The 26,933-nt window shown below is 38.5% G+C and overlaps 2 protein-coding genes across 2 annotated transcripts; both read left to right on the forward strand.

Annotated features, from left to right (window-relative positions):
* The first annotated feature begins 16 nt into the window (after positions 1-16).
* Positions 17-12,503, forward strand: kbtbd8 (kelch repeat and BTB (POZ) domain containing 8). The gene is made up of 5 exons (XM_077530258.1): positions 17-110; positions 3,180-3,387; positions 5,467-5,773; positions 6,994-7,813; positions 10,444-12,503. The coding sequence occupies exons 1-5, from the start codon at positions 95-97 to the stop codon at positions 10,905-10,907; spliced, it is 1,815 nt and encodes a 604-aa protein (XP_077386384.1). The 5' UTR covers positions 17-94; the 3' UTR covers positions 10,908-12,503.
* Positions 12,504-13,464: 961 nt separating this feature from the next.
* Positions 13,465-26,427, forward strand: LOC144024333 (monocarboxylate transporter 2-like). The gene is made up of 5 exons (XM_077530535.1): positions 13,465-13,613; positions 14,113-14,333; positions 17,375-17,518; positions 18,964-19,779; positions 24,871-26,427. Exons 2-5 carry the CDS (start codon positions 14,117-14,119, stop codon positions 25,122-25,124), a joined length of 1,431 nt encoding a protein of 476 aa, XP_077386661.1. The 5' UTR covers positions 13,465-13,613; positions 14,113-14,116; the 3' UTR covers positions 25,125-26,427.
* The last annotated feature ends 506 nt before the right edge of the window (positions 26,428-26,933 follow it).

The following is a 26,933-nucleotide window of genomic DNA, read 5'->3' on the forward strand; positions in this document are numbered from 1 at the left end:
GGTGCCTCGGCCTCTGATTGGCTCCTCCTTGTTTCCGTGGCTCCACTGTGCACTCTGACGTTTTTTCGGTCTGCCCTGAGACAGACTGGAGAGAATGGCTGCCAGTGCAGGTTAGCAAAAATCTTCATCGTTTTGTGTACTAACTACTAGACGTAAATAACACGGCCGAAGTGATGGATGGTGTGGTTTTGTGCTTGTAGGCTACATTGTCAGGGATATTGTAGCTATACGTGACATGTTGTGTGCTTGTTGAAAGAGGCCGAGCTTTAAATGACTCCTCAAAAGTGTTTGGCTGTCGCTAGCTTGGCTTTGTGGCTAACGTTAGCCGTGCGGCTAACTTTCGGCCGGTTAGCTTGCGACCTACAGCTGAATGTGTAAACACTTGTTCGTGACCACAGACAAAGGTTTGCAAGTTTAAGCCGTCGTGTCGTTTGTCACTACTAATGACAAATACACCACGTCGTATGTTGTTACGTTGAAGCGAAAGTTAGGTTAGGGCGAAAAGCCCCTGAAGTTTTTTTTTTTAATTTTTTTTATCACCGAATTTGATCTGGTAATGCTTGAGGGATGGCTTGCTAAACATGAGCCTGGCGAGTAGCCGTCCGCTAAAAGTTTAGCAGGTAACGATTGTAACGTATCGCTTTGCCTTTTAATCAACAGCGTTGCGGTTGAGACCATCCGCGACGTGACTTGTGTTGTCAATTTGGAAAGTTGTAATCGAGCCTAGGTGGCTTACCCACCGAAGCATCGGTGAATTCAATTAGCGAGCTAGCTACCGTCTGCGGCTGTGTTTTGCAATCCCCTCATTTCAACTCTTTGTCCTGTCAAGTAGCTAGCGTTGCTCAACACGAGGTATTTGTTGTGAAAGTTTTATTCCCCTCCATAAAGATCATAAGAGAGAGGCTTCCATTTGGATTCCGCCCACGTGCCTTTACATGTGTGACAAGAAACAAATTTGTTTACAGAGGGACTAACCACAGGGAAAACTCTTCAACCATAGTTTATATTGGCTGATACACAGAATTAGTGGTCTTCAAGGTACGTATGTGGAAACGTTTAACAAAAAAATGACTATCAAAAAATATATACACAAAAAGGATTTTTCCTTATGAATTTTAAAAATGTATTTTCTATAAGAACCCACATACATCAAGGTTACTTTTCCAAAACACTTGAGGGTTGTTTTTCAGCATATATACAGTATATTAAAGGTCCTTTAATTCACTTTTAAATCAATAAGGCAGACTTACATTGCTAACCTGAATGTGTTATTGTTCTCTGTGATTTGTTTTATGGGACCTCCAAAGTTAATCCATGTACCTTTTGCTTTTGCCATTTCCAGTTGTCACACAAAAAACAAAGTGACATTTTAGCTGTTTTTGTTTTGAATCTAGCACAATAAAATGGGGTGGATAAATATGCAATATTTTTTACTTTTCAAATTTAAGATATGATCCCGATACCCAGCTTTGCAGTATCGGCCGATACCATACCATACCATACCATTCCCCCCCCCCCCTCAACATGTAAAAGCTGTCCTGCCATTGGTTCAGAGCATTCAAGGGCCAATAGGATATCTTAGATCGGCATGCAGTGAACATGTCACATATCAGTGAGTGTCGTGCATGACCAAGACACAAGATGCTGCATCCAAAATCCTATATTAGCGTTGTAATTAATGGTATCGGCATGCTATTTGTGAGTACTCGCCGATACCACTGTTTTAATGCAGTATCGGCGCCTCTGCCGATACCAGTATCGGTATTGGAACAGCACTAGGAAAGATGTTATCCATGTTAACCTCTACACTTAGACGGATTAAAGTTGAATACAGTCTCTTCCATCAGGTTAATTTCAAAGTAATTCTTCCTAAACTCTGAGCAAATAGTGTAAATTTAATTGTTCAAAAATGCCACCATCATAAGACATTATTAATTGTACACACACAAGTGAATTTCATCATGTTAGAGCTACTCACAAAGATGGGCACGCGTGACTGACTTGAGTCTGTTTTGATCACTTGTGACTTAAGGACACCTAAATTACTTCAGACTTGACTTGGACTTTTGAGTTTAACAACTCGTGACTTGATTTGATTCGAGACATGTTTAATTGATTGGTATTGATTTCATATGATATTGATATATTTTATATGATATATGAAATTCATTTGTTAATGTCCGTATGTGAGTGCACACAGAAAATGTCACTGTCACAATTGGACAAGTCACCTGTCAAAACTAGCTACGGAGAAGGATGCCCTCTAAAATTGGACAGATGACATCGCCATGTCATGTAGGGATGCGGAGAATTATTACTTCTGGCTATGAAATCTAAAAGTGTGTTTTGATAAAAAAATGAATGACAGAGCGGAATGCAAAATTTTCTCTGCAAGATAACGCACAGCAAGCATACAAAATCAAACTTTGTTCTTTGACATTTGAAGTAGGGATGCACGATAATATCGGTGGCCGATAATTATCGGCACTTATCGACCAATTTGACATCAAACAGATAAAACAGATAATAGAGAAATCTGCCGATAATTATCGGCAATTTGATTTCATACAGATAAACCAGATAATAAAGAAATCCATCAATAATTATAGACATGCCACGTTGGTCCATCTGTTGTGGTTGTGGCTCATATCAATAAAATTCAGCTTCATGGTGCTTTACATACATTGAAACATTGTGCAAAGTTTATACAATATTTCAGTGTATTTGTTAGACTTATAGTAGGACTCAAATATATTTGTATTCAAGTTAATTTTGCACACAATTATCGGCTTACTTATCGGTTATCGACATCAGCACCTCTATATTATTGGTTTATCGATATCGGTTGAAAATAGCATTATCGTGCATCCCTAATTTGAAGAGGTTATTGATCTGTACCACCCCAATAAGAAATTTTCTCTGGTGTGCGCACCTTGGCCACCAGATGGCCCTATAATACAGACGTGCAGACACACGAAGAAGAGTTTTGCAACTGACTAAAGGTTTATAACCTGCCTTTACGTGATCAGTATATTTGAGCCCGATCTGTGAGTTTAAATAAGCTTCTGTCAATACTTTGCTTTGGAAGTTCACACTGTTCCATTAGACCCAATGAATCATTTCAAGTTTTGTTTCTAACAAGATGTTCTGCTGACTTTTTATGCTTCTTGTGTGTTTAGAGGTAGGGAAGCTGTTACAAGTTCAGAATGGGACACCTCCAAGCACCAACTACAACGGGGTAGATGCCATACATGCCTGCAATATCCTTCAGCAGCTAAAAGCGTTGTATGATGAAGCTCAGCTCACAGACATTGTCGTAGAAGTGGACCATGGCAAGACCTTCTCGTGTCACCGGAATGTTCTTGCCGCAATTAGCCCCTATTTTAGGTAAGGTGATCGATAAGACTGATCTGCATCAAAAAATACATATTTTCTAGATTTGTTTTTGCACTGAAGTGGTACCATTGATTGTGCCCCATATGTTGCAGTTTTTCCGTTGCATGTTTTTGTTTTTGTTTTTGTTTTTGTTTTGTTTTGTTTTGTTTTGTTTTGTTTTGTTTTGTTTTGTTTTGTTTTGTTTTGTTTTGTTTTGTTTTGTTTTGTTTTGTTTTGTTTTGTTTTGTTTTGTTTTGTTTTGTTTTGTTTTGTTTTTGTTTTGTGAGGTTGTGCCGGGTGGGATGTTTTGGTAGATTGTTTGGTATCGCACTAGCCCAACCCCGCAACTTAAAGGGAACACTGCACACTGCTAACTTTTAACTCTTTTACTGCCACACGTTATCAAAACAAAAAAAAACTATGATATGACAAAGGCTACAATGCTTCCATCTGATGGCCATAATTAGTGTTTTTGATTCCACAACCCATTGACCAGGCAGCGCTGCACTTAGATGTTGCACTGAGAAAAAATAATAAAATAAAAAAACTTAGTTGACGTCATTTAACGTTTATGGCGGCATACGTCGTGATTTTACTGATTGTTATTAAATGTTTTTGGCGGTCAAAGAGTTAAGCTAGGTTCCAAGAACAATACCTGAACCTCCAAGGGTTTCATATAACATACTGTGTCTGCTAGACCGCTTTAATAGGTGATTTCACCTCACTTTGCTGCATATATATATATATGTACAGACCCGTCACCAGAGCCCAGGCTTAAGGGGGGCACATGAAATGCATGGGCGCGCCCAATTATTATGAATAACACTGACAGCATTAACTTGCCCAATATATTTGGATAAATTTATGTAGCACTGTCGTGCATCTATCCATTGAATGGCGCCCGCTGACAGTTTTATCATAGACCAAAGAAAAAAAAGGAAAGCAAAATCCTACCTCATTGTGGATGCCAAAACGATATATGGGTCCCGTAGTTTTTTTTTTTTTTTTCCCTCAAGTGACTCTTTAGTTGCCGACACGAAAGTAGTTTGTAATATGTCCCTCCTCACTTGTCTTGTGCACCAGCGTCGTCAGAAACTTGCAGCTTCACTTGTACAAAATGTACATGACTCTTGCATTGCACGCCGACTTATTTGTCGCGTATGCGTATAAGTCAGCGTAAGGCATACCGAGCATTATTTTCAGTAAGACTGTGGTGGCTGTTGCAGATAAGACTAAAACAAACAAAACCATACCACTATTTCTTCATATTGTGACATCTTGCAAGAATGCCACCAGAAAACATTACTTGTACAAACGGCCACCGTTGGCCGTAGCCGACGCCAAAAACAAGAACAATTCGGCGAGTGGCGAGCATCAGAAGCAATGAACTGAAGCAGCCAACACAAACGTAACATACCTCCGACACCGTGAGACCTTTGTTGCGTTTACTGACACTCGGATATAAGATTGCTAAACCGAATGAATGGAAAAATTTAATAATAAAAAAAAGGAGAACGATTTTACAGATCCATGCCTCAAATGGGCGGGCACAATCATCTTGGAGGGCGGGCACGGACCCCTATGGCCACCCTATATATATATATATATATATATATATATATATATATATATATATATATATATATATATATATATATATATATATTAATCACCTTTACTCTCAGCTAGTGGATTTGAAACAGGTGATAAAAAAAAAAAAAAGTTTATCAGGTGCTTTTAAGGACCAGCAAAAGGTAAGCTTATCCTCTACTGGTTGTCGACTCAACAAGGCTCAGTGTACAATTTGTTAAATGCATCCTAGCTTAAGCTGGTAGGTTTTTAAAGTAGATATTAGTGGGCATCTGAACATTTTTTTCAGCTTTGTTTCAACAAAATAACAATCAGGTATTTGCTGTTGCAGTTGTGATTCCAAAGTCTTGCAATAATCATCCTGTTTCAATTCTACGCTTGAAACTCCACTAAAAATGTTGTTGGCTACTTTGTTTACATTTCTTTTTTTTAAATTTATTTTTATTTTTATTTTTTTGACAATTGATGATCTTTCTCTCTTGTCGATCCCATGCCTACTAGGTCCATGTTCACGAGTGGCCTTACAGAGAGCAGCCAACGGGAGGTCAGAATTGTTGGAGTGGAATCGGAATCTATGCACCTTGTCTTAGACTATGCCTACACGTCCAGGGTCACGCTCTCCGAGTCCAATGTCCAGGCCCTGTTCACCGCCGCCAGCATTTTCCAGATACCTGCCCTGCAGGACCAGTGTGCCCAGTTTATGATCAGCAGGCTGGACCCCCAGAACTGTATAGGGGTTTTCATGTTCGCAGATGCCTACGGGCACCAAGAGTTGAAGGAACGCTCACAAGACTACATCCGCAAAAAGGTCAGTTTAACCCCGCTGATTGGCCTGTAAATTATAGATGTACTGCTGTTATTAATTCACTGCCTCAATGCAGCATTTGACTCTCACTCTACACAATACACATTTTTGTCGTAGCTTAAAAAATGTTTGCTTATCAAATAGGGGTGGGCGATCTTGCAAAAATTGAATATCACGATTTTTTAATTATAAAATCACGATTTCGATTTTATCACAATTTTTTTTTAATTAATATGAAATAGAAAGTAAATTATAGCATTGAGTAAATACTAGGCGAGTAAGGCTACACTTATTAATTTGTGAAAATGTACACTAATAATAAATACCTTTTGTGAAGAAAACTATTACTTATAAAGCAACAACACAACAACAAAAGTCACAGTTCTGTTTTAAAGTAGCGTCTTAAATTGCACACATTAAAAAAAAAAAAAAAAAAAAAAGAGGAGAGGAGCATGTAAACGCGAAGTTAAAACATACTGGAAAGTAAAAAGCACCTTTTTAGAAATAAAGGTCAATATTGTAACAAGTTAACAACCCTTGTGAGTGGATTGCGGGTTATGTAGTTTCCTATGGTCTGAAAGGGCCTTGAATAAAATGCAGAATTTTTTTTTATTTTTTATTTTTTATTTTTATTTTTATTTTTTTTTGCTAAGCTACGCACGTTAGCGTGTTGTTTTCTGGCATAAGACTTGGCTCGATCATTTCGCAAACTACAGAGGTCGCTTGTAAAAAAACAAAAACAAAAAAAAAAAGAACAAAAAACCCCCCTGCACATTTTGTATTTTTTTTGCACCACTATTTCTCTACAATTTGCATACATGTGAGGAATGGTGGTGTTTGGGGGGAAAAGTCAACAACATACGACTTGGCAGATTGTAACGCGGGCAGGCTTCATAGCTGGCTTTTTCAGTCAGTGGCAGAAAATGAGCTGGCCGTCAAATTGTGCTGAAATGCTTTACGTCACGATCAGACGATTCCACAGAAATGACAGATCGTCAGCCCTGGATATCGTCACATGATCTAATATTGTCACATCGCCCACCCCTACCTATCATCTATATCTATGTGAATTTTTGAATAATATGGTGTCATTTCACTTCCTATAATTGTAATAAAACTGATTGTAATGTGTTTTGTGCTTCATGGCCCATCAGGTTCCACCATGTCAAAACTGACAAGTGTTAACTGCTTTGAATTGTGTTCTTTTTATTTGTTTGTGGTAGTTCCTGTGTGTTTCAAGAGAGCAAGAGTTCCTCCAGATGACCAAGGAGCAGCTGGTCAGCATTTTGAACAATGATGACCTCAATGTGGAGAAAGAAGAGCATGTGTATGACAGCATAATCCGCTGGCTGGAGCATGATCTGAGTGGCCGCGAGGCCCATCTGACGGAGGTGTTTTCCCAGTGCATTCGTCTGCCTTTGCTGGATGACGCCTTCCTCAGTCTGATACCTGCACCCTTCGCTTGCGCCCTTTCGCTGTCGAAAGACCCCGTCGAGGCCAAAGCCCGCCTCACTGGCACCAATGGTTGCCCCCAGCGCCTGGGAATGACCGCTTCTGAGATGGTCATCTGCTTCGATGCCGCTCACAAACACTCAGGGAAGAAGCAGACGGTACCTTGCCTAGACACAGCCACAGGGAGAGTCTTCAAGCTGTGCAAACCACCTAACGATCTCCGAGAGGTTGGTATCCTGGTGTCCTCCGAAAATGACATCTACATCGCCGGTGGCTACCGACCAAGCAACAGTGAGGTGTCCATAGACCATCGTGCAGAGAGCGACTTCTGGCAGTACGAACATGCGGGAAATCGATGGCTACCACATGCACCTCTATTGCGAGCCAGAATTGGCTGTCGGCTGGTACACTGCTGTGGGAAGCTCTATGCATTGGGTGGCAGAGTGTATGAAGGCGATGGTCGAAATGCATTAAAGTCTGTGGAGTGCTATGACGCCAGAGACAACTGCTGGTCGGCTGTGAGTCCAATGCCAATGGCCATGGAGTTTCATAGCGCTGTGGAGTACAGGGATCGAATTTATGTCCTCCAAGGTATGTTAATCCGTCTTAGTGGAAGGTGTTTTTGTGTATACAACTCTCACAATGCAGCATTGGTCACATTTTAGATTTGCTCATGCCTGGACTTGCTTTTTAATAACACACACTTCTGAAGTAAGAGAGGATGGGAGGGAAATGTAACTTTACACTTTTTGCTGCTACATTTTCTTGTTAAATTGATACGTGAGTGAAGTTTAATACACAACAAAGTAGGGGTGTTAAGAAAAATCGATTCGGCGATATATCAGGACATTACCGCATGCAAGTCTTGTATCGATTCGATATGCGGCCTACTTAAACATCAATTTTTGATGGAAATATTCAACAAAAAGTCCATGGAGAAATGTTATATTAATGGAACATTAAGCCTTCATATTTTATTTGAATGCTCTTCAGACATAGCACAGATTGAATCCTGTTTGTTTAATACAGTGTTTTTTTTATTTTATTTTTTATTTTTGATACGTGTTTACTTCTGCTTAAAGGATCATTGTGCAGTTAGTCACTTTTTTACTTACTGCCACCTCTGGCCCAAAGTGTAACTGCAGCATATGTTAGGCTCGTTCATTGTGCGCGTGCGAGTACGTGCACAATCTTAAAGTGACAGCCACAGTTGACAAACGAAGACATGACTTCAAATGAGGTAAGGAAAACTCCGACCCTCCCCTCACTAAAGAAACTGAAGTGTGCGGGGGTCCGTACGGCTTGAATTATCGGTTATCGACCTCCTTGACTACTAATTATTAGTGTTGTTCCGATACCGATACCAGTATCGGGAGAGTCCCTGATGCTGCATTAAAACAGTAGTATCTGCATCGAAAATACTAACAAGTAGGGGTGTGAATTGCCTAGTACCTGACGCTTCAATCCGTATCAAGAATCATAGGTCACGATTCGATACCGATTAATCCCGATATGAATTTACAAGTCGATTGTTATGATTTTTTTTTAACTCAATTTAGAAAATACCATTCAGTAAACTTGTACATGTACACTGTAAGATTTGTATGAAAATTTATTATTTATTGATCTCAAACTTTAGTGTTATAACTTTGAGCCACTTTATTTAACAAACAGGTTGTAACCTTTTTCATGTTAGAACAGCATTGAATTAAAATATTAAGGCTTAATGTTCCATTAATATAACATTCTTCCATGCTTAAGGTGTGAAAGTTAGATGTTTTGTTGAATATTTTTTCATCAAAAATGGATGTTTAAAAAATCGATTCGGCTGCCTATTGAATCGATTCGAGAATTGCGTGCTGTAGTATCGCGATATATTGCCGAATCGATTTTTTTTAACACCCCTACTAACAAGGAACATGCTGATACCATTATATGCTATACCATTATATATCTATCTCTTGATCTATCTATCTATTAGGGGTGTGAATTGCCTAGTACCTGACGATTCGATTCGTATCACGATTCACAGGTCACGATTCGATTCGATACCGATTAATCCCGATACGAATTTATAAGTCGATTGTTGCGATTTTTTTTCATTCAAATTTAGAAAATACTAATCAGTAAGCTTGTAGAGTGTAAGATTTATATGAAAATGTATTATTTATTTATCTGAAATTTCAGTCTTATAGAGGTTGTAATCTGTTTCATGTTTGAACAGCATTAAAATAAAATATTAAGGCTTAATGTTCCGTTCATATAACATTCTTCCATGCTCAAGGTGTGAATCCTTAAAAAAAAAAAAAAAAAAAAAAAAAAAATCGATTCTGCCGATTATTGAATCGATTCGAGAATCGCGCGATGTAGTATCGCGATATATCGCCGAATCGATTTTTTTTAACACCCCTACTATCTATCTATCGATCTATCTATCTAATCTATTATATCGATCTATTACATTGATATATCTATCTAATCTATTATGTCTATCTTACACTAATATATGACTTTGGATGCAGCATCTTGTGTACAACAAAACTGGGTATCGGAATCGGGGGCCAGAAAAAAAATGGTTTCGGAACAACGCTACTAATTATCAGTATCGGCCCTCAAAAACAAGAGAACATGTCTATCACTATCAAATATATCAGTAATATACTCTTTTGGTCAATTGAAACCATTAAACTTTTTTTTTTATTTTATTTTTTTTTCTTCCTTTACTGAACTGAATCATTCAAATGGGGTCAAACAGACTACTAAATGTGTAAGTATTTTTGTGTGTATGTTTTCTACTTTGTCATATTCTTTTGGACAAGGTAGCACTTTCATGCAATTTTAGTTTATGAGTTTAGCTTATTTCACTCATATGGAGCAGATGAATAATGCAAATTTGAATTTATGAAGTAAATGCTAACCGTCCAGAATAATTACATTTTAATTTCATAATTTGAAGCTCTTGCTGCTGGCTGTAGGAACACAAGGTGTTACTGACAATACCAAGATGTAATTTTATAAAGTGCGAACACAAAATTTGAAGAGTTGAACAAATAAGTTTACTGTAGATATTTTTTTGCTAATGACAAGACATGAAAAGAACATGAAAAAAATTACAAATTACACATTGCATAACATGGAACTGAACAAGTATAGGTTAACAATTGGGGTCTTCACGTCCACTGAAACAATTAGACTCAAAATTGTCCTTTGATTGTCCACAGGTGAATATTTCTTCTGCTTTGACCCTCGCAAGGACTACTGGAGTCATCTTTCGCCGATGAGCGTCCCTCGGAGCCAAGGTCTGGCCGCCCTCTATAAGAACTGCATTTACTACATCGCCGGCATCTGCAGGAATCACCAGCGCACATTCACCGTGGAAGTCTACGACATTGAGAGGAACAGCTGGAGCCGCAAGAAGGACCTGCCCTTTGACCAAGCCACAAGTCCGTACATCAAGGCTATGTTGCTGCAAGGCAAATTGCACCTGTTTGTCCGGGCCACGCAGGTCATGGTGGAAGAGCACGTGTTTCGCACCAGCCGCAAGAACTCCCTTTACCAGTATGACGACGAGGCTGACGCATGGACCAAAGTCTACGAGACGCCCGACCGCCTCTGGGATTTGGGCCGCCATTTTGAATGCGTGGTGGCCAAACTTTATCCACAGTGTCTCCAGAGGGTCCTCTGATGTAGCTTGGCGTGTCGTGTGAACCGAATCTGTGAGGCAGAGGGAGTGGCGTGGTCCTGCCTGCCTTGTGCCTGGTGTTACCTCGGGTTTGCACCACAAAGACCGTTTTTGATACGTCTTAATGCCGTTGAACTTTTTTTTTGGTTTGACAAGATCAAGACCGGGGTGCTTTTCAAGATTGCAGTATTTTCTTCCCTCCCTCACTACTCACACTGATGCTTGCTCTAGAAAACCGTACAATGAATCATAAGTGCAATTACTCAACTTGTTTTGCTTATTGTTGAGCCATGCTGTTACTTGTTTTCGAAACATAAGTGAGGTTCTACAAAAGTACGTCTACATGGTGTGCACTCTGGAGATATGAATGCTACATCTCAGCATAAAGTCAAATTCTATATATACATATATAAATATATATATATAAATATATAAACTATATATTCATACGGGTAATATGAATAGCATTGCTCATTATTAGTTTGCTGACTCTGAGGTTTGTGTGCGTCCCTCTCACCTCCCTCCAAGTCAAATCTCTGACGCTCCTTTTATAGGTGACTTATTTTGAAGTGTAGTTGTGATTTGTAGTCGTTTTTTAAACTTGTATGATATTTGTGTGTCTCCTGCTCTATCCTCCACAAGCGTCAGTGTGTCAAACATTACACTGTGTTGCTTCTGAGCAATCTTCACGTTTTGTTTTTAGATTCCAGTTGCATGGGGGGCCTTGCGCCTCCCACCCATTTTCAGTTGGTGTCCATTTTATGTCACCCATGAAGACAACTTGTGATGTGTAATGTTGAAATATTCCCTCTCCACATTGGAGAAATGACAAGAGTGAACTTTGTGTCAACACTAAGTGGGAAGTTCAGACCAACTACCAGGTTTACCTCAGAGACTTCAGAGCTATTCCATTAGGAGGAGGATGAAAATAAGGACATTTCTGGACATTTTGTGTTAATGAAGCAACAGCATTGAGCTCTGTATGGGTTAATCTGGGGTGTCATTCTAACCCGTTTTGAAAAGTTAAAACGGCCTTCCACCTAAATGCTAACATGCATTTGAGGTCTTGTAATAAGTGATCTGGATGTTGGAAAGAGTTTTGTTGTAGCAATAATTCTTGGAACTGTGATTAGGCTACATGTCTTTATATGACTTAAGTGAAAGTGCGTTGATTATTTGGTGTGCTTGTCTTGATATCGAAATCACATTACGTCCACTGGAGCATGGGCGCAGGCTTGAAGTGACGCGTAATTTAGTGCAGATCACTCGCGATGCCGACGTGCCTGTGGCAACAAGGAGAAAGGCGTCAAGACTCAAAGGGTTCCTCCTGATGAACAATATCTGAAGTCTTAACTCAGCATTGCACTGAATCGCTCTCACTTCAACAGACCTGAAATGCAGACTCATTTTGCAAAAGCACCCTTCTGAAAAAAAGGCCATGAAACCGTCTTTCATATGCCACCACCAGTGGACTGACAGTTGGTGCTGCTTTCATTTTTTTGTCTTTGTTTTTTGACAATCTTTTACAGAAGTGATAACACAGCTAAGTGGCGTTTCTCAGCCTGTGTGACGTGTTCAGTACATTACTGTCAATTTGGTCATGCTGGTTTCTGTCATCTTTGCACTACTACACAAAAGTGGCCCATATTCTGAAAGAGCATCAGCAACATTATTACAATCATCCCAAATAAAATTACATGCAAATAAAGCATTCACACACACACACACACACACACACACACACCGTAAATTTGACAACACCATGAAATTAATACCAGAGGCGCTGACTTTTGCGGCTCAGTTCAGAGTTGATGTTAAAGCTTCATTCATGCAATTTACAGTTGGTAAGCGAGCAATGGGGAACTCAGGATTTCTACTGAAACAGTACTGTATTTTTAATTGTTTTTATGTGTAATATACTGTACTATAGGTTTGCCGTACTTGCACAGTTTTTTAAACTTCAGTTTCTTTTATAACTTGAAAAGTAGATGTTTTTTTTTCTCTTCAGTGTTTTTTCCTTCTTCCTTTTTATGTTATTTGCTATTTAGTTATGGTAGATTAATCCTGCTCTGAGAAGATTGCCTGCACGAGTAATACATTTGAATTGATCTCTCCCACCCTGTAGTACAGTACCGTCTCACCAAATATAAGCGTTACAGATCAATAAACTACATTTTAAATACCAGTCATGAGTTATACAGTACAACAAGCTAAAATGCTATTGTATGTTGAAGAGTTCATGGCTCTGGGCCGCAATACAAAACTCATCTCAACTGTGTGCATCCGGGTGCTACTTCACTATATTCCTCTTGCTTTTCTTTTCTCCACTTTGCTGGTTTTTGTCTCTTGGGTTTATGGTTTATAGTGGTGGTTGAGCTCAACTGTGAAATTCACGTTGCACATAACTTGAAAATAAAACAATTAAAAGTGAAGAGAAGTCAATTCATTCTGTACTCTGGACTGCAAAGGTATAGCTCTGTTAACGTCAATTCTATTTTTATTTTACGTCCTGGTTGCACATGCACACTGTACAGTAGAGTACTGTAGTCATCCGGCGCGGTTGGAAGAAAAAAAAAAAAAAAAAGGCGGAGCACGTGGTAGCTAGAAGCCTGCCTACTACACGTCGAATGACACGTGACCAGCAAGCAGAGCCGCATAAAGAAAGTTTGGCTAACTCAGTTTGGCTTTCGCGAAGGCTATTTACAAAAGGTAAGCTCACCAACCGACGATTTATATATATATTTTATTCGGAAGTGCTGTATAAAACGGTATACAAGTGCAAATTTCTTTGCCTTCTACTACTACAAGAAGACCACGTGTTAAATATTTACTCCCCTGAGATGATGCTATAATCTTCAATTATTAATGCGGCTTTTCGCTTGAATAGTTTTATAGTAGAGTGCACCACTTTGGGAAACGAAACGCTCAAAACAAAACTATAATATCTACAATACGTTAAGTTCCCATTGATTGATTGGTCACTTCTGTCACATGCTGACTAATTACGTCATAGATATTTGTGTACTTAAAAGTGGGGTAGTTATTCTTCGTTAATAGAGTAAATGGTGTGGAACATAAACGCCATATGTAAATAAGTTGTTTGACCACATATGAGCATGAACGTGGGCTGGGTATATGTTCACCTATAAACTGTATAATAATAATTGTCATACATTTTGAAATAACATGCGCTTTCCACTCTCGTTAGGAACATGTCCCCTGCACCAACCATTGAGCAGGGCTTCAAACCGCCAGATGGTGGCTGGGGTTGGATGGTCGTGATTGGGGCTCATATTTCCATCGGCTTTGCCTACGCTACGCCCAAAGCCCTCTCCATTTTCTTCAAGGATATCCAGTCAGACTTGCAAGCCAGCTCCAGTGAAATAGCATGGATCTCCTCCATCATGTTAGCAGCCATGTATGCTGGAGGTGAGTTGACCCAGTCCACTTTACAGTGGACCATCTAATGTCAATCACAATCCATTTGAGGATGCTCAGTGACCTTCATTGGCAAACAATTTCACAATAGAGCTAAAAATCTTTTTCAGGGTCAAAACAGTTGCTATAATAAAACTATTTTAAATATTTTATCATTGCTAACGGTTGCACTGTACATGTGTTAAACTAGGTTAAACATAAGTAATTTGTAAAAAACAAGTCTTAACTTTTATTATGACAAAGGAGCAATGTATGGTGTGGTATCACAGAATTCATGCCTCTCATTTTTATAACACACACATACAAATGTAAAAAAAAAAACTATATATATTAGGGGTGTGAATTGCCTAGTACCTGACGATTCGATTCGTATCACGATTCACAGGTCACGATTCGATTCGATACCGATTAATCCCGATACGAATTTATAAGTCGATTGTTGCGATTTTTTTTCATTCAAATTTAGAAAATACTAATCAGTAAGCTTGTAGAGTGTAAGATTTATATGAAAATGTATTATTTATTTATCTGAAATTTCAGTCTTATAGAGGTTGTAATCTGTTTCATGTTTGAACAGCATTAAAATAAAATATTAAGGCTTAATGTTCCGTTCATATAACATTCTTCCATGCTCAAGGTGTGAATCCTAAAAAACAAAAAAAAACAAAAAAAAAAACGATTCTGCCGATTATTGAATCGATTCGAGAATCGCGCGATGTAGTATCGCGATATATCACCGAATCGATTTTTTAACACCCCTAATATATATATATATATATATATATATATATATATATATATATATATATATATATATATATATATATATATATATATATATATATATATATATATAGTTGTTGTTGTTGTTGTTGTTTTTTTTTTAAATTTACTTAGTGTCTCAAAACCACCACAAATAGCCAAAGAAGAAGGCTAATGTACAGAGTCAATCACTAACCCTGAAAGGGACATTAAATCATATGAAGCAAAAAATTGAAGTGAATGAGGAAAATAGTTTATTTTGCTTTCCTTATCTGGCCACGAACCATACTCGTCACGTGAAAATTCTCCACAATGAAAGGAATTGTAGTCGTGTGAACTCCTCATGACATGGCAAATTGATACAGTAAGCGACTTCACATGACTGACTGCATCCATTAGCTTTAAAGGAACAAGACTCCTCTATCCATCCATCCATTGATTTTTTTTCTTTACCGATTTTCTTTACTGAAACTGAAAATATATTTTTAAATATTATGAGTGTAATATCCACCCTTTTCTTACTCCCCTTGTCTTGATTGTTGATAGAAGGAGCTACATGGCAAAATTAAAGTCACAATTAAAGTGTACTTCGCAGGTTTTTCATGAATTCATGGCGCTTTGCTCAAGGTTAACCAGTGAAAAGGTCTCTGCCTCACCCGACCTCAACTCAATGAGGCCAAACTGGTGAAATATTTGCCTCATCTGAGGCTCAGGCAATGGGCTTCATCATATTGTCCTTGGCGAGGCTTCACAATGTCGCCAAGTGGCGGAGAGCGACAGCGCAAATATATCAGCGGAAGGTCCCGCAAACTGTGGTCTCTCATCAACCCCCTCATGGGAGACACTTGACGGCCTTTTCTGAAATACTCGGACTCAAAAAGTCAAATGATAGGTGAAGTTATACTGACTGTGGAAATGTTTGTTTTCCAGTATTCCAGTTTTTCTGGTTTGACAAACCATAAACTTCAGAGTTACAGTCCACTGGTCCGCCTCAAATTTGTATTTGACAAACTTTTTTTCAAAGAGAAAATGGAAAATACTCATAATGGAAATTAATTAATGTATTCAAAACCTGCATGGTAATATTCTCATACAAGTGGCAATGGGAATTTACATCCGGAAGAAGAGCTTTGAAACCCTATAATGCCAAATGTATCATATTAAATACTTATTTTGAGCCCTCTATTTCATGATTATAATCTTTTCTTTTTTTCCCCATTAAAACCCTGACGTATATGATCTGACACATGCATTAGATCTGATAATCCATTAGAGGGCAGTATCACCCAGCTGATGACTTTTCCCGCAATCTTGCATAGTGGGAAACATCCTTTCTGGTTTGTTTATTATTATATTTTTGACAGTTATAAATGTACGAATTGAAAGCATTGTGACCAGATGTATCAAATATAACACAAATCAAGTCATATGGACCAAAGGACCAATAAATACTTTATTTACAAAGAATCAGAATTTTCTGTTATATATTTCATGGTTCAGGCTTTATGTCAGACTAATTTTGTACCAATTGCGAGTTTTTGGACTGACCTGAATCATGAAGGAGACATGCAATTTCTCCACAAATTTAAACAGTTCCTAAATTTGGAGGGTGTTCTTATTTATTTATTTACATTTATATATTTACATGTATTTATTTATTTATTTATTTAAACAAACCTCTAGTAGCAACCAGTGTTGCCACTATCGAATATTTTTTTTAATCGATTAATCAGCTAATCTGATTCATTTTAATTTTGCATTAAAGCCAAACCATTATTTCCTGATCACTGTTTATTAACCAGTCATTTGTGTTTATTTCATACTTCCTATTCATATAGTGATTAAAAAAAAAAAAAAAGGTGGATTGATGTTGTACTATATTATTGTTTCGGTCATTGTTTTCCAAAGTAAAAACAAATGTGTGCAAATGTCTTATTTTGATTAAAAACAGATGATAATCAGTCTTCTTTCATTAAGGACTACAGAAATCAGTGAACAATTACTGTTGATATGCTGAAATCTGAGATTGCTTGATTATTAAAATAGTTATCGATTAATTTGAGACTTGATAACGTGTCCATTAATCAATTAATTTTGACAGCTCTCGTAGCAAACTAATTTTGTTGTATTATTCTGCACTATACAACAATGAAGGATTTCTATTCCATTTGTTCTTTTCGTTAAATATTCTATTACCTGGTGTGCAACATTAATCAAAAAATGATCATGTTGAACATTGTGTGGAATTTTGTCTTCTCATAATTTCACAGGACCAGTAAGCAGTGCGTTGGTCAATCGCTATGGAAGCCGCCCAATAGTCATACTGGGGGGCCTGATGTGTGGGGTCTCCATGGGAGCTGCTTCCTTTGGGAACTCCATCATTTACCTCTACTTTTGCATTGGCGTCATTGCAGGTGCAGTAATCTAGTCCTTTATTATTATGATTATTATTATTATTATTATTATTATTATCATCATCATTAGTTGTTGTTGTTGTTCACCTAGAAAAGTAGTACACTGTATTTGAAGTAAACTACATGATGGGCACTTTCATGATGGTCATTGTCAAGTTTGTTTGATCAGTTAGATGTACTTGCTACTTGACATCGTTGCCCTCTGACTCGGTAGCTTTTTGTTCATGAGTGGTATCAGGGTGCTGGTTGCAGCTACTGAGGGGGCAGTTATGTGCTCAAAATGGAGCAGGACCAGGATGGTAAATAAGCAAAAAAAAAAAATACATGTAGGTCATGGTATAATATAGCGACCCACTGTTCTACTACTCAACCTCGGACCAAGGTTGTCACATGGGGATTCCTACCACCTTTAGTGGCTCATTAGCCTGCCAAGGACAACTGTGTAAGCAACTGGTCCCGCGTGTAATACCAGTGGGCACATGCGTCCTCTACTCATACACTAATGCAATAGGGCACTTTTAACTATTAGCCGGACATACACACAACTATGTGGTCCAGCAAAGCAATAGCTAATGTAAGCTGGACGATAGTTGACTATTGAATTACCGACGTTTTCTCAACCTATTGAGATATCCGAATTGCTCCCAAGTCCAACAGATCTGGTAAGGTCTTGCCTGTCATGCAAATGACTTTGTTGCAAATCACTAACCAGTAAATAGCATCTTTCTGTGAGCATTACTTTTTTTTATGACAGTATTGTTTCACATGACCTTCAGCATGTTACCAATAGCTTGTCTCTTGAATATAAAATAGTATTGGAGACAATTCCTACACAAATCATTGCGGTGTTAGAAAAAACATACCATTTTTATTTATTTTTTTGCTTTCAAAAAAAGTTTAAAAAAATTATTATTAAGAATGATTTAAAGGAGAAGTCAACCCCAAAAACGGCCTTTACAAAAATATATTCTAGTATGCACCCCTACTAGTGTATGGACACAAAATCCACCTGTTTTTATCCATATCAATCATTTTGTCACTTGCTGTCAACTGAAAATGACATCACAGTTACTCGGAGAGTCAGGCAACGACCAATCACGGCTCACTTGTTTTCTGAAGCTGAACCGTGATTGGTTGTTAACTGAGCAACTGTGATGTCATTTTCAGTCGACAGCAAGTGGCAAAATGGCCGACCCCTGAGGTGTTTTGATGCTTAATTCATATTCCACAAACACAATATTAATCAGAATGCCATTTTTAGATGAGTGAAGATGCATAGAATATATTATTTAAAGAATATTTTTGAATTTCCTACAGAATCAATGAAATTTCTACATACTTATTCAGAACATTTTTTTCTTAGGTCTTGTGGCAATGAGAATGTTTGTAATAATGTTCTGGGTTGATGCATTCCAGGTGAATTTCCCTCCTTTGTCTCCACACAGGCGGCGGACTCGCCTTCAACCTGAATGCATCTCTTACCATCATCAGCAAGTATTTTCTGGCCAAGCGTCCTTTAGCCAATGGTCTCGCTATGGCAGGAAGTCCCGTTTTTTTGTGCTTCTTGGCCCCTTTTAATCAATATCTACTGGACAAGTTTGGCTGGAGAGGAAGTCTTCTTATCCTTGGCGCGCTGATGCTCAACTGTTGTGTCGCTGGGGCCTTGATGAGACCCGTTGCTTCATGTAAATCTTCAATTCCTGCACCGCAGAAAAAGGCGGAGGAGCAGTCAGATAACGGCGACATCAAAAAATTGAAGCAAAGCGTTGGCAGTCGTGCCAGGAAAATCTTAGATTGGTCCTTTTTCAAAGATCGAGGTTTTCTTATTTACCTAGTTGGGAACATAATGTTCATTTTTGGCGCATACGCACCTATCGTGTTCCTGTCAGCCTACGCGGTTAGTCAGGGCGTGGACGAATACTCAGCAGCGTATCTGCTCTCCATTATGGGTTTTGTGGACATGTTTGTTCGCCCTGGCACCGGCCTGATTGCCAACAGCAAGTGGATCCGACCGAGAGTCCAGTACTTCTTCAGCTTTGCCATGGTCTTCAATGGCACCTGCCATTTACTATGCCCACTGATCCAAAACTACACATTCTTGGTGGTCTATGCTGTATTTTTTGGTGTGGGCTTTGGCATGGTTTTTGCTCTCATCTTTGAGTGCCTGATGGATCTGATGGGAAATCAACGCTTCCCGAGTGCTGTTGGACTGGTCACCATCATTGAGTGCGTCCCCATGCTGCTGGGACCACCCACTGCAGGTAACAAGCTTATATCTGCTTACTGTTATGACAGAATTATTGACGTTTGTATACGGGTGTGGAGAAAAACAAAGCACATGCGCATGGCTGTTGCTGTTAAGATGGACAAACAGAATGGTTCAAGTTCCACAATTCTGTTTTTATCTCTCATATGGCGCAGCTTCCTGTGTTGAGAGTATTGCGACAATCCAACAAACAAACAAACATGGAATTGGATAAGCTGAGATCTTCAGACGGCTCAGTTTTGTAAACCTGCAGTGTCTCTCAGCCTTTATTGAAGCACATACCGTATTTTACACTTCCAAATCTCATGGCAAACCACTAAAGAAAAATATCACAAAACATATACAGAATTAAACAGTACTGAAACAATTAATGACCTTATCTCATTCTACTGACAAATATATTGTAGTTGGTATGAAATCTGGGTCTGTTAAATTGACCACTATGCTGGTCTCCTCCCTCGAAGCCATGACTTGAATGGCAACCGTTGAATACAAAAGTACCTTCTACCTTGAATACCTTCTGTCATGTGGTGGATACGTAAGTAATAGCATAGATAGATGAACAATGATCAATTGTAGTTAAAAAAAAAAAAAAAAAAAAAAAAGACTAATTAATTGAAATGTCATAACTAACTCTGACCGCCAAAAACGTTTAATAGCGATTAGTAAAATCTCAATGTATGCCGCCATAAACGTTAAATGACATTAACTACGTTTTTTTTTTTAAATCAATGGGAAGTGCAACGTTTAAGTGCAGCGCTGCCTGGTGAGTGTGTTGTGGAATCAAAATCACCCACTAACTATGGCTAGCAGATGGCAGCATTTTATCTCTTTATCTATTTTCAATGGGCTGCTGGTGTATGGAATTACAATGAAACATGACGGAATCTGATGAAATAGAACGTTTTCAAGGATGACATGAACGATCAAAGTCTTTGACTAAACAAAAAATATTAGTGTCAAAATCACTGTTGTGGAGAAGATGTATCTTTTCACAAAAAGCTTGTTTTCTCCTTATTTTTCTAGTTTTGCTTTATTGCCACTCAAATAACTTATTTTCAAATGGTTATTACTAAAGAACAGAATAAGGTAGGCAGGTAGGCAGAATAAGGTTCTTTCTAATGAAAGAATGGAATGCGATCTTTCATTTGGTACCCACATTATATATGTAGTAAAAGCAAACAATAGTCTGTTTGCCTTGAAAGATGAGTTCAAATGTTCAAAATCGGCTGGAACTTTTTTTTTTTTTTTTGATAATGTGGCAGTAAAATAGTTAATTATATCACACGGTGAGTTCTCAAAACACACGTGCTGTCGGAATACCATAATTTTGCACAAAAAAATCCCAAATTGTCGCACAGTATTGTAGACATGATTCATAAAAATTCCAAATATATAATGTACATTTCATAGACAGTACCTCAATGTAAAAAAATAAAATAAAATAAAAACGTCAATTTACAGTTTAATGTCTGATGTTACAAATTTATGTAATATAAAATACCTTGATTAAAAAAAAAGCATGAGTGTGCATTGTGGGGAGCAATTGTGAGGTTAACTTCAAAATAAAATCTTCCTAATAATAATCCACAGACATCAGTGCCTTGGTAACATTTTATTTTGAAAATGTTCACTTGACTTGTCTTTCCGACTGCAAGTTGGATAGTTTGGGCCAATTTTTTTAAATTGCCACCACAAATTCTTGTCACAATCAATCGCTAATTAACGATGTTTTAAAAAACGAATTAATCACACTGACAGTGTGGAATTTGGCGCCTGTTCAAGCGTTAGCCACTAGCGGGGACTAGTGAGTGGGGCTAGCCCTAGTGAGATTTTAGACAAATCTCTTCCCATAGATTTTGGTCCATGGAACTTAACTGACGTCAGACCCATAATAACAATTTTATCACCTAAATAAATAGCACATTTGAGTAAGCCTGGTGTGTTAATAAGAAATCGGTAGGAACGGCAAATTAGTCAGGCGTCAGCATCAAAGTGTGCACAGTCCATCCAAACCGCTAATCCTCACGAAGGCATGCTGGAGTCTACCCCAGCTGTCTACGGGCTGTAGTATTTACACCTTTGAAAAGTAATGAGACGGCTGGAGCACTTTATCGCTGCTAGCTAGCGCGGCTAGCTTAGCTTGCTGCTGTTAGCTTGCTGTTAGCTAGTAGTCACCGCTAAACGCTGGCAACAGACAATACAATGTCAGCATAATTATGTCTTAGCGCTCTTACCTGGAGCTTGAGTCTGGACTAGGTTGTGTTACTGACGTCTATCGCAACAGTTTGTGGCATACAAACTCTGAATAGACGAGCACGTCGTCCACCTCTATCCAGCGACGATACACTTCAGGAAATAACTTCAAAATAAAAGTTTTACAATGCATTGATCTACATATACTACTTGGTAAGGTAAGCTTTATTTTGAAATTGGGTTTCTCACAGCCCCATGTACTGTCACGCATACTGCAAATAGTTTGACTACGACCATCTCAGCGGGTATCCGAGGCAGAAATGCCGAGGACTCGTTTTAGCCCTAGTATTAATAATCGTTTCTGTACAATTATGCCAATTTTGTAATAATGGAGGGTAGGGGTGTTAAAAAAAAAATCGATTCGGCAATATGTCGCGATACTACAGCACACAATTCTTGAATCGATTCAATGGGCAGCCGAATCGATTTTTAAACATCCATTTTTGATGGAAAAATATTCAACAAAACGTCTTACTTAGGGTTAGGATTCACACCCTAAGCATGGAAGAATGTTATATTAATGGAGCATTAAGCCTTAATATTTTTATTTCAATGCTGTTCAAACATGAAACAGATTACAACCTATTTGTTAAATACAGTGGCTCACAGTTATAAGACTGAAGTTTCAGATATATAAATAATACCTTTTCATACAAATCTTACAGTGTACACGTACAAGTTTACCGAATAGTATTTTCTAAATTTGAGTAAACAATCGCAACAATTGACTTATAAATTTGTATCGGGATTAATCGGTATCGAATCGAATCGTGACCTATGAATCGTGATACGGATCGAATCGTCAGGTACTAGGCAATTCACACCCCCTAATGGAGGGTAATAATGGAAATCGTAATTGAATTTTGATTAATTTTAGAGCCCTAAAACAAATGCACAATTTCTGGTTCGCAGTCCATAGGAGATATTTGCATGATAACCCAGGATTTGTAACTGCAAAATCATTGACATAAATACGGCAACTGTTCCCTTTGACACCTCTGAATAATTTATTGATGCCCTCATAGTGCACTGGTTGGTGTCAGCTCCACAGATAAGAGATTTCTGTGCGGGTTATTCAAAACAAAAGGCTTTGAAGAAGCACTGACGCTGCATAACTTAATCAGCTGCACACGCCAGCCCGCTGACAAACCTACTCTGCCGGCAACCTGAGTTTTAATGAGGTGAAAATTTATAGGCCCCGGGTTTGTCTGGTGCGAGTCTACCCTGTTCTGAGGCGCTCATTTAATTTAAAAGGGTAAATAAGTGCCTCCCTGCAGATCTTGCATTTTCCTCCAGTGGGCACAATCATGACATCTCTTCTTGTAACACTTCCCCCAAACCTTTGGGTCAATCCAATTAGATATAAGTGAGGTAAGTCTGTTTAATTAGCTTTGGCTGTTTAATGATGCTCCATTCAGTCTTGTAAGTCAGTGTAACCTGTGCCATATTTAAACTGGAGTATATTACAAAAGGTGACTATGCCAGATGGACCCCATTAATGCTTTGCCAAACAAAGCTCGTTTTAATGAGGATGGTCATTTGCGTACATCCACCATATGACAGTTATCAATCAGGTGGCACAACCTCCCTTGTGATGGTTGAAGGTGCTCCAGATTCAAAGTTTTATAGGAAGATATACTATTAGTATTGCAGTATTATTATTGTCATCATTGTCATCATTAGTATTATTAATATTTATTTGTTTGTTTGTTTGTTTGTTTAAAAAATACATAAAATGAAAATAGTAATATTTGCAGTACCCAAATGGTACTTTTATTATGCTGGATGGCAAAAATGCTTTCCATAGGCTTCCGATTGGATTTTGGCCAGATATATATTTTTTTGCCCTACTGTACTTTGTAATTAAATGACAGAAATCCTTAACCTTGCTCTCGCAAGATGAATTTTCGCGGTATTTGTGAGTTCACAAACTCCGGAGAATACATCTTGTACCAAATCCGTTGATTTCCACAGTGGTTCGGACCAATCACAGAGCGACATTGTGTTTGGGGCGGGACATGCAATTGTGACGAATCCAGGAAGCCAGCGCCGACTTCGGGGCTAACAAATCTAACATGGACGAATGGACGTTGCAATTAATTCTGTTCTTGCAGAATTACTCACCGTTTCTTTGTTGTTGAACAGCGAGAGGCGCTTCCACCCTTCGACAAGAATGAAGACATTTTCATCTGTGGCTGTGATTGGTCAAAACAAACCTGTACAATGCCGCATCGTCCAATCAGCTTGAATCATTCATACAGAATGTCCCGCCTTTCCCGAGCAAATTACAGTGGAGCGATACTAGTTGGATATTGCGGAGAACTACCTTGAGTGAAGCGCAATATCAATCTGGCTTATTGTCAGGTTACGAAATCCATGGCCAATAATCTATTAGAAATAATGAAAGATTGCAATGTGGTGACATGGAAAGCGCAATAGACCACATTGAAAGTGAGCGCGATAAACACCCACCGATTGATCCATGTCTGAAGGTGGGGGAGTTGTGGACATCTGGAGGCTTCAATCTAATCCAAAGCACATTTGTCCTTTTCCAAGCAGACTTGGCCTTGATCGTTAGGGCCTCTCTTCTGATTCGTTTTGCTGGCAGCTGACAAAATTGCCTTCTCGGAGACGCAGGATTTGCCAGGAGGAATGTAATGGTCCGTGGGCATTTTCCAATGTGGCGCCTCTCAATTTGAACCTTGCTCTGTTTGTCTCTCTCTCCTTTTCTCAAAAACACATATGTACATGTACAGCCACATACATTGATGAATTCATACAGGTAGATATGTGTTGTGATGCTTGTGTGTTTGTTCTTATCTCCTTACAGGGTCGCTGGTGGATAAATTTGGCGACTACAAGTACCTCTTCTTCCTGTGTGGCGCCGTGATTGTCTCTGGCGGAATTTTCCTGTTCGTCATGAACATTTACAACTATCACATGCTGGAAAAAAAGAGGGGTGCACAACCAAACCCAAATAACAAAGCAGGACAGGACCAAGCTGAGATGCTAAACACACTTAATCACAGTTTTGGCACAAACGAGTCTGAGCGCAAAGATGGGAGTGAGCCAGCGATGTGTTGAAGGATGTCATTAATTCCAATTCATTTTTAATTTCTCTGGTGTGTCTCTCTGATGCACAAGAGGATGTGTACTTCACACCTGTGAAGCCATTTGGCCATTGAGTCAGACAAGCGAAAATGTTATGAATCTTACCAATTGTTTTAATTAGCTGCAGGTACCAGGCCATGTGTGTGCTTCCGTGAAGCCATTGTTGTGGTCAAATGTTTACACTTGTAACCCATTTGCCAATACCACTGCACTGTTGTGCAACCGGTAGGCAGCCATAATGTTGTTTCAATTACGTTTACATTCCCCAATTTTTTTAAATGATTTTTCAATCTAGAATTATAATAATATTTCATATTAATAATAATAAAAATTGAACAAGTAAAAGACAGCAGGGATGTGAATTGAGACATGTTTAAATGTAATACTGTACCTCATTATTACAGTACTAGGCTCAGTAAGCCTAGGAAAAAACAAACACACAAAAAAAACAACGTTTGTAGACCAATGTACTGCTTCGGTTGAATAACTTGAAACAGCTCATAGGTCAAACTTATCTTGTTTTTACCTTTCACCTACTGTATGTGTGCCGCTCCTTTATACTGCTAAAAAGTACTATCTGGTTCTATCGATCAACTGTAACTGCTGGAAGTTGTGATCAGTACAACACAAGTTTAATCCAAAAAACACACATACTCTTGATGACGTGTTTTTAACAGTCTTGAGCAATACACGTCAACCTTTGGTTGTTAAAAGTGTAGAATGTTCCTAACAACTCAGCCGGCATTTGCTAACTAAGCTATTTTGTTACAAGCTACACGTTTAAATGCATGTCTTTTTGACATTGCCACAGTGATGAATGATCGTTGGATAAATAGTTTTTTGTACTTTTAACATCACTGGATCGTCGTTTTGTATACTGTACATTATAATAAGAAATGGCTAGGTCGTCAACAACTGTTGTCTACATTGCTTTACATGTTTATTTTGGATATGATCTTATATTGTCAGTCCTTCTTGGGTGGTACAAAAATGTGAGCAGATCAAGATGAATGTGAAATATTTGTCTGAGATGACTTAAAACTGACAGGAGATGGCGTATTGTGTAGTCATGTTGTGTGATTATGCTTGAAGATGACTAATGGTACTTTTCCTTGGCCAAATACATTCCTCTGTATTACCTAGCCATTTAATCACCACGTAACTGTTTTTATGTTCATGACCAGACTGAATTATTCCTTTCAGTACGTCCAAAAGGATTTGACTGAATGCATCTACTGGGTTGCAAAATGGCAACATTAAAATCAATCTTTACAGACATTGTGTGTTTCATATATCAAATGATTGCATCTGAAACTGTTTGTCCATGTTGATGATTCTCTTGAAGAAACGTCGAAGAATATTGGACCTGGTTTTTCCTTATCACTCATCATTATATCGCGCCAGACGAAGCCACGTTCATATCTTCAAAGGGTGTCGTATATGAAAATGCCTTCAAATCAACGCCAGCTTTGCAGTGCGAGTGACTTTGCCCAATTTTTCATAATTATGAGGCTTGGGAACAATTTTGGAAATGTCAGCAGCTTAAGGGCATGAGCAGCTAATGAAGCAAGGCCTGGATGGTTTGGGCTGGTGCGCCAAGCTGTGTTGAGCCTCACACACGTCAGCATATTAGCGGCCCACTAAAGTACAGCGGTTTCCACTTATATTATGTACAGTGGACATAAAGTCTACACACTGTGCCAGGTTTTTGTGATAATAAAACTAAGGTGAATCTTGGGGGTGGGGGGGAAGAGATCCGCGATTAGTTTGGCCCTGTACAAC

This window comes from Festucalex cinctus, chromosome 8 (assembly GCF_051991245.1).
Source record: "Festucalex cinctus isolate MCC-2025b chromosome 8, RoL_Fcin_1.0, whole genome shotgun sequence".
Taxonomy (NCBI): Eukaryota; Metazoa; Chordata; class Actinopteri; order Syngnathiformes; family Syngnathidae; genus Festucalex; species Festucalex cinctus.

Excerpts from the sequence above, each read along its gene's own strand:
- kbtbd8 (XM_077530258.1), top strand. Across the intron at positions 3,388-5,466 it reads GCAATTAGCCCCTATTTTAG|GTCCATGTTCACGAGTGGCC; the intron begins GTAAGGTGATCG and ends CATGCCTACTAG. Across the intron at positions 5,774-6,993 it reads AAGACTACATCCGCAAAAAG|TTCCTGTGTGTTTCAAGAGA; the intron begins GTCAGTTTAACC and ends TGTTTGTGGTAG.
- LOC144024333 (XM_077530535.1), top strand. The coding sequence starts at position 14,117 with ATGTCCCCTGCACCAACCATTGAGCAGGGCTTCAAACCGCCAGATGGT. Across the intron at positions 14,334-17,374 it reads AGCAGCCATGTATGCTGGAG|GACCAGTAAGCAGTGCGTTG; the intron begins GTGAGTTGACCC and ends ATAATTTCACAG. Across the intron at positions 19,780-24,870 it reads GCTGGGACCACCCACTGCAG|GGTCGCTGGTGGATAAATTT; the intron begins GTAACAAGCTTA and ends ATCTCCTTACAG.